Source organism: Schistocerca nitens, chromosome 6 (genome assembly GCF_023898315.1).
Source record: "Schistocerca nitens isolate TAMUIC-IGC-003100 chromosome 6, iqSchNite1.1, whole genome shotgun sequence".
Classification (NCBI taxonomy): Eukaryota; Metazoa; Arthropoda; class Insecta; order Orthoptera; family Acrididae; genus Schistocerca; species Schistocerca nitens.
This window is the reverse complement of record NC_064619.1, coordinates 341,090,738-341,108,501: the sequence shown is the minus strand read 5'-3', so window position 1 is coordinate 341,108,501 and position 17,764 is coordinate 341,090,738. Positions and strand designations below refer to the sequence as shown.

Genomic DNA, 17,764 nt, shown 5'->3' with positions numbered 1-17,764 from the left:
AGCAACAGTGTCCCTAATTTGCTGGGAAGTGGCGGTGCGGTCCCCTACGGCACTGCGTAGGATCCTACGGTCTTGGCGTGCATCCGTGCGTCGCTGCGGTCCGGTCCCAGGTCGACGGGCACGTGCACCTTCCGCCGACCACTGGCGACAACATCGATGTACTGTGGAGACCTCACGCCCCACGTGTTGAGCAATTCGGCGGTACGTCCACCCGGCCTCCCGCATGCCCACTATACGCCCTCGCTCAAAGTCCGTCAACTGCACATACGGTTCACGTCCACGCTGTCGCGGCATGCTACCAGTGTTAAAGACTGCGATGGAGCTCCGTATGCCACGGCAAACTGGCTGACACTGACGGCGGCGGTGCACAAATGCTGCGCAGCTAGCGCCATTCGACGGCCAACACCGCGGTTCCTGGTGTGTCCGCTGTGCCGTGCGTGTGATCATTGCTTGTACAGCCCTCTCGCAGTGTCCGGAGCAAGTATGGTGGGTCTGACACACCGGTGTCAATGTGTTCTTTTTTCCATTTCCAGGAGTGTAGATGGTTTATACAAGGGCGATGTACTTGAGGACAACATTATGGAAATGGAAGAGGATGTAGATGAAGATGAAATGGGTGATAAGATACTGCGTGAAGAGTTTGACAGAGCACTGAAAGACCTGAGTCGAAACACGGCCCCGGGAGTAGACAACATTCCATTAGAACTACTGATGGCCTTGGGAGAGCCAGTCATGACAAAACTCTACCATCTGGTGAGAAAGATGTATGAGAAAGGCGAAATACCCTCAGACTTCAAGAAGAATATAATAATTCCAATCCCAAAGAAAGCAGGTGTTGACAGATGTGAAAATTACCGAACTATCAGTTTAATCAGTCACAGCTGCAAAATACTAACGCGAATTCTTTACAGACGAATGGAAAAACTGGTAGAAGCGGACCTCGGGGAAGATCAGTTTGGATTCCGTAGAAATGTTGGAACACGTGAGGCAATACTAACCTTACGACTTATCTTAGAAGAAAGATTAAGAAAAGGCAAAACATACGTTTCTAGCATTTGTAGACTTAGAGAAAGCTTTTGACAACGTTAACTGGAATACTCTCTTTCAAATTCTGAAGGTGGCAGGGGTAAAATACAGGGAGCGAAAGGCTATTTACAATTTGTACAGAAACCAGATGGCAGTTATAAGAGTCGAGGGGCATGAAAGGGAAGTAGTGGTTGGGAAAGGAGTGAGACAGGGTTATAGTCTCTCCCCGATGTTATTCAATCTGTATATTGAACAAGCAGTAAAGGAAACAAAAGAAAAATTCGGAGTAGGTATTAAAATTCATGAAGAAGAAATAAAAACTTTGAGGTTCGCCGATGACATTGTAATTCTGTCAGAGACAGCAAAGGACTTGGAAGAGCAGTTGAACGGAATGGACAGTGTCTTGAAAGGAGGATATAAGATGAACATCAACAAAAGCAAAACGAGGATAATGGAGTGTAGTCAAATTAAATCGGGTGAAGCTGAGGGGATTAGATTAAGAAATGAGACACTTAAAGTAGTAAAGGAGTTTTGCTATTTAGGGAGCAAAATAACTGATGATGGTCGAAGTAGAGAGGATATAAAATGTAGACTGGCAGTGGCAAGGAAATCGTTTCTGAAAAAGAGAAATTTGTTAACATCGAGTATAGATTTAAGTGTCAGGAAGTCGTTTCTGAAAGTATTTGTATGGAGTGTAGCCATGTATGGAAGTGAAACATGGACGATAACCAGTTTGGACAAGAAGAGAATAGAAGCTTTCGAAATGTGGTGCTACAGAAGAATGCTGAAGATAAGGTGGGTAGATCACGTAACTAATGAGGAGGTATTGAATAGGATTGGGGAGAGAAGTTTGTGGCACAACTTGACTAGAAGAAGGGATCGGTTGGTAGGACATGTTTTAAGGCATCAAGGGATCACAAATTTAGCATTGGAGGGCAGCGTGGAGGGTAAAAATCGTAGAGGGAGACCAAGAGATGAATACACTAAGCAGATTCAGAAGGATGTAGGTTGCAGTAGGTACTGGGAGATTCAGAAGCTTGCACAGGATAGAGTAGCATGGAGAGCTGCATCAAACCAGTCTCATAACTGAAGACCACAACAACAACAACATCCTATTATGTTCCTATTATCGTTAGCTTGAAGCTCTTGCCTTCTCTTTAAAAGCTTATTTGTTCCACTATGGAGTTTTTCACTTTCTTTGTAGTTGCAACAGCTTTTGCTGTTTTCTTAAGTACCTTTGTTAAATACATGCCGTTTCGGTCTTTATACGTATAGATTTCATTTTTTAAGATCGTTACCTTGTTGCATAATTTAAAGTGGAATACCTACATTCACTTAAAAAAATTCTTTTCATCTACCGTTTTGACTGCATATCTGATGAGTCTGTTTTTCTAATTTCATTTCAAGCTTTACTCTGCATGTTACGTCCGTGTGGTACTTGCAGTTCTAAAGTGATTTAGGACTTGTACATTTAGTTAGAATAATACAGTTAACTTCTTTTGAATTGGTGCTTTGTATTTATTACATTCTTGAGGAAAGTGTTAAGGACAAATATGTCCTTATGGGTAAGTTCTAGTAATGTATGTCCTCTGGCATTTCTGGTATATTAAAGCTTTCCACTGGAAAATAATTCTGTAGTTTCTCACCTATTCACTCATCATTCATCAGTCAATCGGTCATATTTCTGTGCGACTTTCTGCAGTTAATCAGCTGCTGTAGCTTCTCGCAGAGATCTTCTACCACCTCATTAGAATGTGAAGAGGTTGGTGTGATATAAAAGGGACACCGCGGAAAATCTGTTACCAAACAGAACTAAAATCATAGCGTATGTTTTATGCAGAGGGACATAGTGAGGAGGAAATTCAGTTAAAAACCATATTGCAGGTATCAACGGAATCCGTTTCGAAAACAAAATAAAATGTATTGTGCTGATAAAAATGCCAAAAGTATTAGTTCATCTTCTAAGGGATCCAATGGTAAGGTCAAAAGATTATTAAATTTGTAAGGCCGTAATGGAGCTAAACATGGAAGAAGCGTTATCGAGTAGCAAAAGATTCGTGACCTGGCTGCCAGAAAAAGATGATACGTTACCTGGAATTGGGCATAAATGTGCCGAAGTGCCTACTGAGGTTACACGTGGGCAGATATAAGACACTTCGTACCATCCCGTCCCTTCCTGATGTCAGCGGCAGACTTCTGATGTGGAGATTTAGAGAAAGCAATATCGTACACGTTTTGATTGGATTCCGAAAGTCGAATTGGAGGGAAGACAGAGTAAATTTTTAAAGAAAATTTTAACAGTTACTGCACTGATGTTTTACTCTATTTTTTAAAAGTATGAACAATGTTCCGTCATATAGAAGCAGCGAAGTTTAATTGCGTGCTGACTACAGTAAGAATTGAAATTTTCTGGCAGATTAAAAGTGTGCAGTGGTCCGAAACTAGAACCGAAGATCTCGCACGAGATATCGAGGTATGACTCATTCCGCCCTCGCAGCTTTATCTCTGGCAATACCTTTTCTCTACATTCCAAAAAGCAAAGTTCCGGCTTCGAGTCCCGGTCTCGTACACAGTTTTAATTTGCGTGGAGTTTCATAACAGTGCAGACGACATAGTGAAAGTTCCCTTCTAGAGTAACAATTGTATGTATTAACTCACAAGTCAACAATTCATACCAAATACAAAAATACAGGTACCACTCTTCTTTATCTTTAAATTGCATTGTTAGAAAAATATGCAGTAAATATTAAATAATAATTAAGTAGGATAACAGATTAAGATGAACTGGATAATTCGAGACAATTTCTTATCTAAAAAATTGTTGAAATAAAATCTTTCTATTACTTTTTTAAATTTTTTTATTTGTTTGTAGTGTGTGGTTGATTCACTTTGTTTCAACACTTTGGTATTAATGTCCGTGAGCATTTAAACAATAGATACGGTCATCGGTGAACAGAAAGGGAAAGACTTACCCCCTGACTGACGCGATCGCTACCCTCACTTCGACGTATTTGTACCTTTGATATTACACGAAGTTTTTGGCGTGCGAAAACTCAATAGAAACTGGTTTGTAGCGTCCTGTCCTCATGTCTCACTGTGCAAGAAAAAGAAGGGGATTATTTAACAGAGAGCGGCAAATTTTATGCGCCTTTATAATGCGTTTGTTGGGCCTGCCGATCCTCCCTTCAAACATTTGCTATGATGTCAGTTTGTTGATATGTGATGTTAGTTGTTCATACCGATTAAAGTAGTAAATATATGTTTCCTACCATCAGTTTCTTCTCTGAGTGTATTCGATTTAAGGATCTTCTGCCACCTGTACAATTTAGACCTATACTGGGATACGGTATGAATGGCGTTCCAAAGTCTTTTCATCAAACAGCTAGGGGTGATAGATCACGTGACAGCACACAACTTTTGTCAGAAACGCTAGGCGTTGCCTTTTGCATTGTTTGTTGCTCTGAGAAGCGGCAGGGCGTAGGCATTCTGCGGCGTTGCCTGTAAGCCAGTCAGCTACTCTGTATGACAGAGGGTAGGTCCAGCAAAATTAAAATTCCTAATTCGCTTCTAAAATATCTATCTCCGCTTAGAGACACTCATTCTTAACATTTTTTTTTTCAAATCATTTTAGCGATTTACTTGGGTAGGGAGTATGCTGATAAGGCAGACATGGTTAGTAGACCCTGCTAGTTCGCGAAATGCCATCCCAGAGCCAGCGAAATCAATAAAAGACGCCTGTAGTCGCTGGAAAACCACAGCGAACATTTTCTCTCTAAGAAAAGTTGTTCCCCACGACCTGATCTGTCACCCCTAGGCATTTGATGCAAAGACTTGAAACAGATTGCATATGCTATACTGCTACGCATAAAACAGTGACGGAAAAAGAAGTAATCTGCTATAATTAGTCCTATACCAGTGTCCTGCCCCAACTTCGCACGGGTGGCATTAAGTGCCTACAGCCCGACGATTGTGAGGTATAAATGTAACAAATTATGTACGCAAACCATCCTCGAGATTCACTCGTGTATTAATGAAAACCGTATCGAAATTCCTGCAGTAGTTCCTGAAAGTTGAACGCACAGAGTAAGAGTTAGAAAATGTGCAGTAAGTAGAAAGATGGGGAAATAGGAATGAATAAGGAAAGATATTGCTGAAATTCTGCAAGAGAATTGGTTGTGACAGGTAACTCATGGTTTTGGAAGCTAGAGAGCTATAAAGTCACGCGTTACACCAGAAATATAGCACATAAATCGTTGTTGGATTACATGCCCTATGACTGAGAAACAAAGACGAATATAATGGTTATAAAGCTACTTCCACTCGAGGCATTGGCTAGTCACCACTGGCTACTAGTTATGACCATGAGGATCATGAAGGAATGAAAGAAGATAGACAACCAGGAAAGGAAAAAAAAATGGTTCAAATGGCTCTGAGCACTATGGGACTCAACATCTTAGGTCATAAGTCCCCTAGAACTTAGAACTACTTAAACCTAACTAACCTAAGGACATCACACACACCCATGCCCGAGGCAGGATTCGAACCTGCGACCGTAGCAGTCCCGCGGTTCCGGACTGCAGCGCCAGAACCGCTAGACCACCGCGGCCGGCCCCAGGAAAGGAGAATTATAGTATGGAAACTGAGGGAAAAGGGAGCCAAGGAGGAATATCAGTACACTGTAAGGAAAAGGTAATCAAATGATGAATCCAAAACAGGAGAAGAGGAATGGGGACAATTTAGAAGTGGTAGTGTGGATGGAGTACTTTCAGCTCTTGCTACATCCGAACGACTTAAAGATAAAGATAATAGGCTGAAGGAGGTAGAACTAAAGTTGGAGGGGGGGGGAGGGAGGGAGGACCTGACATGCAAAGAAATGGTAATGACACTGGTCAAGATGAAACGAGGAAAGACACCAGGTGTGGACGAAGTAAGTGTCGAAATGGTGAAGGCAGCAGCAGACCTTGGAAAAAAGAGGCTGTACCATGTGATAAGGGTGGTGAGAAATGAAAGAAAGACTGCAGAAGAGGTGAAGAGGGCACTACGGTAATTGTCCTCATATTCAAGAGAGGGAGTAGGGAGAGTTGTAGAAACTACAAGGGAGTCACACACTGATACTGCACTGTGCCAAGGTATATGAAAAGATCCTGGAAAGCCTAACAAGGATCGAGAACAAATTGAGAGAGGAACAGCATGTGTTCAGACCCGGGAGGTCAGCTGTTGACCTCATATTTGCAGTGAGGCAGCTCCAGGAGCACCACATTGAAATTGGGGAAGACCTTGTGATGGCCTTTCTCGATATAGAAAAGGCATTTTATAGCGTCTGTAGAAGAAAGGTGTGGGAAGCACTATAAAAGAAAGTAGTGGAAAAACTGACAAGTACAGTGGAGGAGATATACTGTGGAAGTCTGAGTTGTGTGAAAGTGGGAAATGAAAGGACTGACTGGTTCCAGCAAACAAGTTGTGTGAAACAGGGCAGTGTATTGTCAGCTCTCCTCTGTGGTCTTGAATGAGACAGTGAATAAGTTGACAGACAGAACTGGAGAAGGCAAAATCAGTGGTGTTTGCGGATGACTGATGATCTGGGGAAATATGGAGGAGGAGAGGCAGGAACAGCAGGATGCTTGGGAAGAAACTGCGAGACAGTATGGAATGAAAGTCAATGTAAGCAAATGTGAGATCCTGGTTACATTTAGAAAGAAAGATTGACCAATTAGCAGAGTAAGAATTGGAAGTGGTTAGTTGAGGAAGGTGGAAAGCGTGAAGTACATCGGAAGTGTGACTGAGAAAACTAAAAGAAATGAGAAGGAGATCAGGGAACGTGAAAGACAGGCAGCAGCATTTCTGCAAAGTTTTAGGAGCCTGGTTTGGTACAAAGACGTCCCACACAAAAGCAAAGAAGTAATTTATAGAAATTACTATATCCAAATACTGACCTATGCTACTGAAACATTGGTAATGAATGTGAGAGATGTAAGTAGATTACGGGCATGTGAAATGAACTTCTTCAGAAGTAGGACAGCAGCAACAAGTAGAGATAGGATGAGGATTTCTAGGGCAATGGAAACAGCGAAAGAGGAACACTTGCAGGGCAGGATAGAAACATGTAGGCTAACATGGTATGTTACTTACAGAGAAATAAAAAGTACAGGATGCCCAAGGAGATGCGTGAAATGGAGATGCAGAGGAAACGACCAAGAGGAAGACCAAGGGATAGATGACTGAAAAATGTGGAGGAGTGTGTTGAAAAAAAGAGTCGAGGATTGGGCCAGAGTGAACACAGGTAGATGGTTGGAAAAGAGGACTATATGGCGAGGCTTATGTTCCGAGTAGACCCAGCCTGGTGCTGGAAACTGTTCAAGATGATGCGTTCCTGAGATTAGCCTTCACATACAGGTAGAAAAACACGGCGAGGGACTTTATGATATGTATAGATTCCTCTGAGTATCCAAACCCTCTCGTTTCCTCCAATCACAATAAGTTTCCTTGGTGATTTAAACCTCACGCATACTTCACTTTGTCAGACAGTTGCGTAATACATGGGATACACTATGTTTAACACCGGCCGACTCCTTTATGTTGTAGTTTTTCCGTGTGAATAAAAGGTTGCAGAATATGGCTTTTAAGAAAGTTTGAAACGAAATCCAATCTCTCTTTTATTAACCCCAAGCATATTAATAAAAATTTTTTTTTAACAAATTATCCATTAAAGCATAACTACGTTTCTTGAACAGACGTCACAGGTAACAGAGTTCACTGAATTCATTTTAGAAACTAATCTTCTCAATGGAAATCTTATGCACCGATTTCATCAGGACAAGGAGAAAATTGGCCCGGTAGGGAAATGATTTACATATCAATACAGTTTGGTTTTTATTTTCTTTGTTCATGTTGAGATATCAAGTTGCGTCAGGTTAGTATAAGGAATATATTTGTTTATATGGTTTATCGTATATTTCTCATGTCAACATCACATTTTATCAACACAATTTAATGGTACAGGGATGAATGACATATAGTTAGAAAGGTTTTCTTAACCAGCTTCTGACATTGCATTCAAATTTTGCATCATGGATGCCCAGCTTTATATCTACAGTTTACGAAGCTAACTTATTAATTACGAGTGAGAGACCCCATATTCATATTATCTTATTACAAATACCATTTCATTTGTTTTAAAGAACTTAGTAAACGGATAAGTTGTACACGGCGTTCTCATAGATAATAACCGTGACCACAGCGGTAATCCATTGTCTCTAACCGACGTACAAGTTGACTTTTCTAAACGAATATACTTTCCGAAACGACTATCATATTTGTCATTGTCGCATTCAATTGTGATTTACCGGTTGCTACTACGGCCTAACGCGCTTACTTGAAGTACGAAGTGCAATTAAAATCTCAAAATACAGTTAGAGGTTATTGTGGTCTTAGTGATATGCACTACTGGCCATTAAAATTGCTACACCACGAAGATGACGTGCTACAGACGCGAAATTTAACCGACAGGAAGAAGATGCTGGGATATGCAAATCATTAGCTTTTCAGAGCATTCACACAAAGTTGGTGCCGGTGGCGACACCTACAACGTGCTGACATGAGGAAAGTTTCCAACCGATTTCTCATACACAAACATCAGTTGACCGGCGTTGCCTACTGAAACGCTGTTGTGATGCCTCGTGTAAGGAGAAGAAATGCGTACCATTACGTTTCCGACTTTGATAAAGGTCGCGATTGCGGTTTATCGTATCGCGACATTGCTGCTCGCGTTGGTCGAGATCCAATGACTGCTAACAGAATATGGAATCGGTGGGTTCAGGAGGGTAATACGGAACGCCATGCTGGATCCCAACGGCCTCGCATCACTAGCAGTCGAGATGACAGGCATCTTATCCGCATGGCCGTAATGAATCGTGCAGCCACGTCTCGATCCCTGAGTCAACAGATGGGGACGTTTGCAAGACAACAACCATCTGCACGAACAGTTCGACGACGTTTGCAGCAGCATGGACTATCAGCTTGGAGACCATGGCTACGGTTACCCTTGACGCTGCATCACAGACAGGAGCGCCTGCGATGGTGTACTCAACGACGAACCTGGGTGCACGAATGGCAGAACGTCATTTTTTCGGATGAATCCAGGTTCTGTTTACAGCATCATGATGGTCGCATCCGTGTTTGGCGACATCGCGGTGTACGCACATTGGAAGCGTGTATTCGTCATCGCCATACTGGCGTATCACCCGACGTGATGGTATGGAGTGCCATTGGTTACACGTCTCGGTCACCTCTTGTTCGCACTGACGGCACTTTGAACAGTGGACGTTACATTTCAAATGTGTTACGACCCGTGGCTCTACCTTCATTCGATCCCTGCGAAACCCTACATTTCAGCAGGACCGAATCTTGCAGGTCCTGTACAGGCCTTTCTGGATACAGAAAATGTTCGACTGCTGCCCTGGCCAGCACATTCTCCAGATCTCTCACCAATTGAAAACGTCTTGTCAATGGTGGCCGAGCAACTGGCTCGTCACAATACGCCAGTCAGTACTCTTGATGAACTGTGGTATCGTGTTGAAGCTGCATGGGCAGCTGTACCTGTACACGTCATCCAAGCTCTGTTTGACACAATGCCCAGGCGTATCAAGGCCGTTATTACGGCCGGAGGTGGTTGTTCTGGGTAGTGATTTCTCAGGATCTATGCACCAAAACTGCGTGAAAATGTAATCACATGTCAGTTCTAGTATAATATATTTGTCCAATGAATACCCGTTTAGCATGTGGATTTCTTCTTGGTGTAGCAATTTTAATGCCCAGTAGTGTAGCAGGTAAGAAGCGAACACTACGTTGTAACCAGTACATTTCGCATTTATTTACTTCTTTGTATTTTATATTTGTATTTCTTATTAACCTTCTCTTCAGCAATAGGTAAATGCAAATATTACTGTTAATTACAAGCAATAATGCATGGAAACATATGTACAAATATGTATCATAAATTCATTATTATTATTTCACATCGTTCGGTTCATTTTTAAAAATGTTTCCTCTTCATTCCACAACTACTCTTATCCCAACGACTACACTTACTCCAAATACTGTCATTACTTAAAACTAGCCGGCCGAAGTGGCCGTGCGGTTAAAGGCGCTGCAGTCTGGAACCGCAAGACCGCTACGGTCGCAGGTTCGAATCCTGCCTCGGGCATGGATGTTTGTGATGTCCTTAGGTTAGTTAGGTTTAACTAGTTCTAAGTTCTAGGGGACTAATGACCTCAGCAGTTGAGTCCCATAGTGCTCAGAGCCATTTGAACCATTTTTGAACTTAAAACTAGAAAGGTGCGAAAGTTTCGCACGGGTCTGCTGATGTTGTGTTTCGTCGGTGAAAATTCTGCTAAATTCGCGATGATTTATGAGTTCGGTTCTTCATTTTCAACAGGTAAGAAATAGGTAGCTGATTCCTAATATGAGTGTTTTTCTCTTGAAAATGATCTATGTGGGAACTTCCCAAGTGCAACTACAGACGAAAAAAGAGGAATATTTACAGTATAGTCTAGGACACTCGGCGATTCAAAGTGTAGGTAACAGCGGATGTCATCAACTCATCTCCGGAAAGATTGCAGTACGTCTTACACGAAGAAATAATTATGAGGAAGATATGTACTCCCATCGTTAGTAGATCACTCGACAAAATAGAAAACGAAATTCTGAGTAATGTTTGGACCATTGTAAAAGGAGTTCATCTGAACTTTTGCGCCGATTTGTGGGTTGGATAGATATGGGTCCACTACTTCACACCAGAAACGAAAGAGAAATCACAGCGGTGACTAAAAAAATGGTAATATTATGAGTCTGAGCTGCCAAAAGAGTCACGGCCGGTAACCTAGATTAGACTGTAGATCAGCTCGATGAAAAACCATGTGAAAAGAGACGCAGATTTCTAAAGAGAACGCCAGGTTTGGTCAGATCATTACAACAGCCTACAAACATGCTTTGGCAGTGGAGAAAGTGACAGATTGAAAATACTAACTGTTGCAATATTCACCCTTTCACCCATATTTGCCAGTCTTTAACTGCCACCCCTTCACTCCACTAAAGAAATTTACGGCTACAAAACTCTTTGGAGTCCAACGACCAGGTTATGATAAATGTAGATGGTTGTTTTACTAAACTTCCTTAATCGCATCTCAGCGATGGATTTTACGTGCTGAAAAAACGTTGGACGAAGTGCATTGATCTAAAAAAAAGACTACATTGAAAAGCAAGTGCTTTTTTTATTTGAAAAATATAAGCTTTCATTGCCAAGTCGGTACTTTCCTCCATGCTCTTCTAGTGGTAAAGAATGTCGTGGCTAGTGATGATGGTAGTAGCTTTTGTATAAGCGAACTATTGTCAGTTAGTACACTTCTGAAACAGAGATCTGTGAATGAGATACTTGCCATCTACAAGGTGAATCACTTAAAACTTCCATTTCAGATATTTCGATAAAGGAAGAAGCTATTGATATCCGGATTTAAAGGTAGGAAGCGGCCCGCCTTTGCATTCCATATGCAGAGTGTCATGATTTTCAATTGTCTATTTATTTACAAAAGGTACAAATATTTAATTGAAACAGTGCCTATTGACAGTATCGCAATGAAAATATACTAAATTACAATGTCAGTGGTGGTTGTTGCAGGGGTCTAGTGGAAGTAGTTGACGAGATATCTTAGTGTGAACATTTTAAACACTGACAGTTGTTTGTTCAATGTAGTAACACAAACGAATGTGAGTTCACATGGGTGCTTACGTGCAGCACTGCACAGATTTTAATACGTCTCCGGCAGTGATGTGTTATTAAACGCTGTTACGTTGTCTAGGCCAAACAAAAGACAAACAAAAGTGAATGCAGTAATCCAGTGCAGTCTGACAAGCAAAGAACCAATGCACCCTCAAAGCTTGCGCTCAAAATGACCATCACCATTGTCAGTACAAGTTTGCAGTGTGCCATGAAACGATTCCGTCACGCGTTCTAGCATTTCAGCGGAAATTGCAGCCCAGACAGTAGTAATACGCCGTTTGATATCACCTGTATTGTTTGAAGAGGTAGACGTCTATTAGAATATTTTTCGGCGTAAAGGGTACACAAATGATCGGCATACTTGTTACATGCATCATAAACCATGAGAAAATCCACTTTATTCGCACTGGGGAAATGCCATCCTCCAAGCACGTTCTAGTACGTGCACCATCGCACAATAAGTGGCGGGACCGTCGCAATGCAATCGCAGAATACACATAACACAATGTAAACAAACATAACTTCGTCGCCTAGCATTTAAGAAACAGGATGGAACAAATAGCTGTTGGTGTTAACGATGTTCACAGTAAGATAACTTGTAAACTACGTTCGCTAGCTTCCTACAACAAACACCACTGACATCTGATTTACAATAGTTTTAGGATTTTAGTGTCAGCTGGCATTGCCCCACTTAAAAAATTGTAATAGTTGTAAAAAATGCACTTTAGTCATCTCAAAATCTGTGCCTTGGCTGCAAATATGCGCCCTTGCCTAAAATTCAGTTCTTGTGAAAACCGCGTATCGATAGTGCCTTCTATGTCCAAAATATTTGCGGTGTAGGTTTTAGGCGATTCATCCTGTATAGGCCCACTGTTTTAATTATACCTTAGTGATGAACGCCATCTGTAGCAGTTAATTGTGCCTTATGAGTACGTGTCTGTTGTATCGTGCATCAGCTGCACAAGTAGCAGAATTTAGAGGATGGCGGTGTGTGTTTCCGCGTGCGCAGATCCAGATCGTGAACGGCGTGATCCTGGTGAGCTGGCGGCAGAAGGTGCTGGAGCGCCAGATCGAGTACGGCGCCAAACTGGGCCACGTGGTGCTCAGTCTGGCGCGCATGGAGCTCAACAACTTCTACAAGCACGTCATGCCCGTCGCCGACTACTTCGACCAGCGCGGCATGCTCTACGCGGTGAGTAGCCGACCACACTTAACTCCAAGTCTTCTGCTACTCATTCATGACACCTCAGTGGTTGCGATGTTCACAGCTCGTGGTCTAGTGGTTAGTGTCACTGCTTACAGGTCGCGGTGTCCCGGGTTCGTTTCCCGGTGGACGCGGAGTTGGGCGGTTGTGTAAATATTGTGTTGCACTAAACATTTCATCTCAGTCGAGGCGCAAGTTGTCCAAGTGGCATCATACAGAAAGACGCACCAGACTGTCGAACAGTTCTGGATGGGGTCTCCCACTCAATAATTCTATACAGTCTTTTCATTTCAGCGCTTGCGGAGGGAGAGTTATGCGTGTAACTAAAACGTCTTATTACCATAAACGCTGGATAAAAACAACACCATAATAAGGTAGGTGCTATAATCGAGTGAAATTTTCCACACAACCATATTTCGGAAATGTGGGCTGGGCAGGAACGCTGGGTCACACGTTTAGTTATTTTTCAGGTACTTCGGATGCGATATCATCATTGAAATTTTTCCATGAATTCTACTAATAAATAAAAAATTAATTGAAAACTGACATTTCCAGTCAATTTCATGAACGCTCCCCTTAGCAGAAATGCTTTATTTATTAATTGTACTCTTTTGCACACCATTGTCGTGTGTATCTACAAAAGTTGCACTTCTGCAATTTCGGCATTCATTTCGATTTCCTTTGACAAAAGTTGCATTTCTGCAATTTCGGCATTCATTTCGATTTCCTTTTTTGGAGATGTTATGACAATGGCATATTTCCATTCAACTATTATTTTTAATTTGAATAGCATATTCAATAGAAATACAGTATTCTAAACTACAGAAGCGTCTCACCATATTTTATAAGCTCTGCATTATTTAAGTCCTCCCTTGTTTGTTTTCGTTGTTTTGTTTTGAAATGTGCTTCGTCGTGTTCTTGAGCTATAAATAAGTCTGTATAAGCTTCTTCTGTTATTTCGTTAGCTTCGACCTCTTATTTCTGTATACTTTCATCGTACCACAGAGTTTTGTAGTTTGTTATCTGTTCCTTTACTGATATGCTGTTTATATTCCCAGTATCCATTTCTGCTTTGTTAACGAAAATAAGTAAATATTGAAAATAAATGCAGAAGATCCTAAAATCGGTGAATGAACGTACTCGCTAGCAACAGCAATATGATGTACTAATAGGTGATTTTTATCTTGCGACGTGTCTGCACCGTGCAACACATGTAAGGAGAACGAAGAGTTAAAAGAGTCGAGTTCGCAGTTGGGACAGGTCATGTTAGAAGCACGTGAGCTTACGTCACGCGAACGTCGTATTCTCAGGTGAAACAGAGGACGTTGACCCAAAATTGTGCCACGCGACGCACACGACGCACACGACGCGAGATCGCAGAGATTAATCTGTTTGACTGGGAATTTAAAATGTCGGCGTATTCAAAACATTTAATCACAGGTATTGGTTCAAGAATAAAAGTTTCTCCTCACATTAACAGCACTGTCACCACGAAAATGTGTGAAATTTGTTCTCGTGATCCGTTAAATTAAACTGACCAGTCAAGACACTATGCCTGACAAAATTAGTGAACATCCAGAAGAGAAGGAAACGATGTGAAACTTCCTAGGTTGAGGGAGTATGTGATGTTATTTCAGTGATTACAATATCGAGTAAAATTTACAAAGAACTTGACAATACGAACCCACTTTTGGCGTTGTATCCTGTCTTACCTGGGTGCTGCACTGTTTCGGATGGGAAGGGTGTCGTAAAGCTGTTGTATACTGTCCTGAGGTAAGCGGGCCTACAGATGTTGTAACCGGTCGTTGATATCCTGGAAACTGACACAGAGACAAAGTTCTACATCTACATATACACTCCGCTAGCCACCAAGCGGTGTGTGGCGGAGTAATACTGCTGTGCCTCTCCAAAATATTGGAAGAATGGGACGTTTCCCGACGTTGGTAGCTTACTCGCCGACGATGATCACCCAAAGTAGTGCAGAACGATGATCTTCGCTGAACACATCCGACGCCATTCACCAGCAGTCCACGCTTTCCGCTCACGACACCACTCTAAACGCAGCTGTTTGTGTTGTGCTGTTATCTGCAACCTATGCATGGAACGGTAAATCCCTAGACGTTTCAGAGCAATGGTGCGGAATGGCACTGAAGGGAGTCGATTACTTGCAATCGGATGGCAGGTGCAGACGAAGGGTTACGATGTGCCTGGTGCACTGTACGGCGATCTTCCCTTGTCGTGGTCAGACTTGGCCGACTAGAACCTTGACGATGAGTAAGCCTGCCGCCACGTTCCCATATAGGCTAACATTGGCCACTGTCACATCCGAATACCCCACAAATCCGGAATTTTCACAATTCTACCAGCTGGCCAAATGGAGACCAACAAAGAAGCCCAAATCAAACTCTGCCAGGTGTTGTTAACGTTGTGTCACACAAGTATGCAGCATGTGAGCGCCCTTCACTGTGATCACTCAACACCTGACGCTGTCCGTGCTGTTTATGCAGGGTGTCTCACCTAACTCTGCCACCTCAAATGTCTCTGGAACAACAATAGATATTCAAAAACGGTTTTCACCAACAGGAACTTACGGCAGGGCCTTAGCAAACTTTGCGCTGGACGTGTAACTTGTTTATTTTTGTGGATTGTGCATACCTTCCCATTGTGTGAGCCCCTGACACAGGCAGCGTGAGGTGAACGCTTGAGTCAGGACGTGCGCTTGCTGTGCACTTCATTTATATCAAGCGTCAACTTCGCTTCGCAATTTCTCGGTATGTAATTGACGTATTGTGATGAAACCAACGTCTTTATTTTTTTTTTATTTTTCATGCTATTGATTGCATACGAAATAATAGGGGTGCCCATTCAAAAATACACAAGTTTGTGTAGAAAATATTATTTGTTTACGTTTTAAAATTTCGCATAGTATTTGGTTTCCTAATCCCCTGCCGTATGTTCATACTGGTGAAAACCGTTTTTGAATATCTATTGTTGTTCCAGAGGTTTGAGGTGGCAGAGTTATGTGAGACATCCTATATAGTGTTCCACTCCTGGCAACAATACTAAACATGAACAACCCTATTGCACTCTCATAGTCACAGAGAATAGAGACTCTAGTCATTTACATACCCTCCGATGCTGTGAATGTGTACGAAATGACACCCACATCCGCTAGTGTCTGCTGGGTGTTTTAATTTTTTGTCAGGCAGTGTAGGATATGAATCTAATAGCAAGTAGACGTCCGTACACTGTCTCGTAGTTCATAAACACAGAATGACAAGGAATTATCTACAGAATTCTCTCAACTTTTCTTAGAAGGCGTCAAAATCATTGTTATCTAGCATACAACTTCAGTCGTGGGTGTGTGATGTGAAGATTAAAGCGACCGCTGTCATATTGTACCAGAGTGCAAGACTGTCTGCCAGCTTTCCGTCTGTCTCAAAGTTACAACTTACGTGGAAGCGATCCTTACATTAGCATTAACAGACCGGACATTTTTATAGTCTTGTATACGGTGAAAACATTGTTGCCGCCCGGGATTAGCCGAGCGGTCTATGGCGCTGCAGTCATGGACTGTGCGGTTGGTCCCGGCGGAGGTTCGAGCCCTCCCTCGGGCATGGATGTGTGTGTTTGTCCTTAGGATAATTTAGGTTAAGTAGTGCGTAAGCTTAGGGACTGATGACCTTAGCAGTTAAGTCCCATAAGATTTCACACACATTTGAAAGCATTGTTTTGCATTACAAATTTCTGAGTAAGTTATTAACGATTTAGTCGATGGCCAAAATAAGTTATATTTATAAAAATAAAAAAAAACAATTGTTAGTGATTAAATTTAATTTTTAATTAACAAATGGAATCGGCGTAAATTTGCTTCCAAGGCTGGCGTTTGATATTTGCTATTACAGTGTACCTTTTTTGGTATTGCTTTCGTAAGTCTGACACTGAGGAACTATGTGGTGCTAAATATAGTTATCGTGTCCAGGCTGTGTACGTTACCACTGTCTGCAGTAGACATAACATCTACTCTTAACTTAATGTTATGCAAGCCGCCAATTGATCTATATTGCAGGGCAGTACTTTTGAATGTCGTAGTAAATCTCTGCGATCGAGCATCCACCTTATTGTCTGCCACTTACTTAGTGTTTCCTGCAGGAAAGGTACACAGATTTAAAATTTGCAGTGTAATGAGGTTCAGTGCCTCGGTTGGTTTTAAAACAACTTGAATTCTCCTCGCGGTAGGCCATATAGATAATAATAGTGGTTAATAGAATTTTATCACATTCTCGTACGTAACACCTTCAGAGCTTTATTTTCTCACACGCATAGAACCAATGTTGGACGTATCTGTTGTGTTAATGGTATTGTTATCATCGTGTAAAGATGCAAAATCCCTACCATTGTGCAGAATCGGAAGACAGCAGTTTGTATCGGACAGTTTCCTCCGTATCTCCACATCCATCCGCAGCTATTTGCTGGGACAGTAAACTCTTTGAACCACAGGTTTCCATAGATCACCAGTTGAGGAAACTGGAAATTTGTGGTAAGTCCCTGTGGGACCAAACTGTTGAGGTCATAGGTCCCTAGGCTTACTCACTACTTAATCTGATTTAAACTAACTTACTCTAAGGACAACACAAATACACATGCCCGAGGGAGGACTCGAACCTCCGACGGGGGCAGCCGTGCGAACCGAGACAAGGCGCCTAGACCGCGCGGCTAAACCCCGCGCAGCACTAGTTTAGGTTCACTGCTACTTTGAA

The 17,764-nt window shown here is 42.1% G+C and overlaps 1 protein-coding gene across 1 annotated transcript in view; it reads left to right on the top strand.

Annotated features, from left to right (window-relative positions):
• The window catches only part of LOC126262334 (adenylate kinase isoenzyme 5), a 483,860-nt gene that overhangs the window by 320,428 nt on the left and 145,668 nt on the right, over positions 1–17,764 (top strand). The window contains exon 5 of the mRNA XM_049958893.1: positions 12,810–12,992. Within this exon, the coding sequence (XP_049814850.1) occupies positions 12,810–12,992 (183 nt within the window). The remainder of the gene's footprint in view (positions 1–12,809; positions 12,993–17,764) is intronic.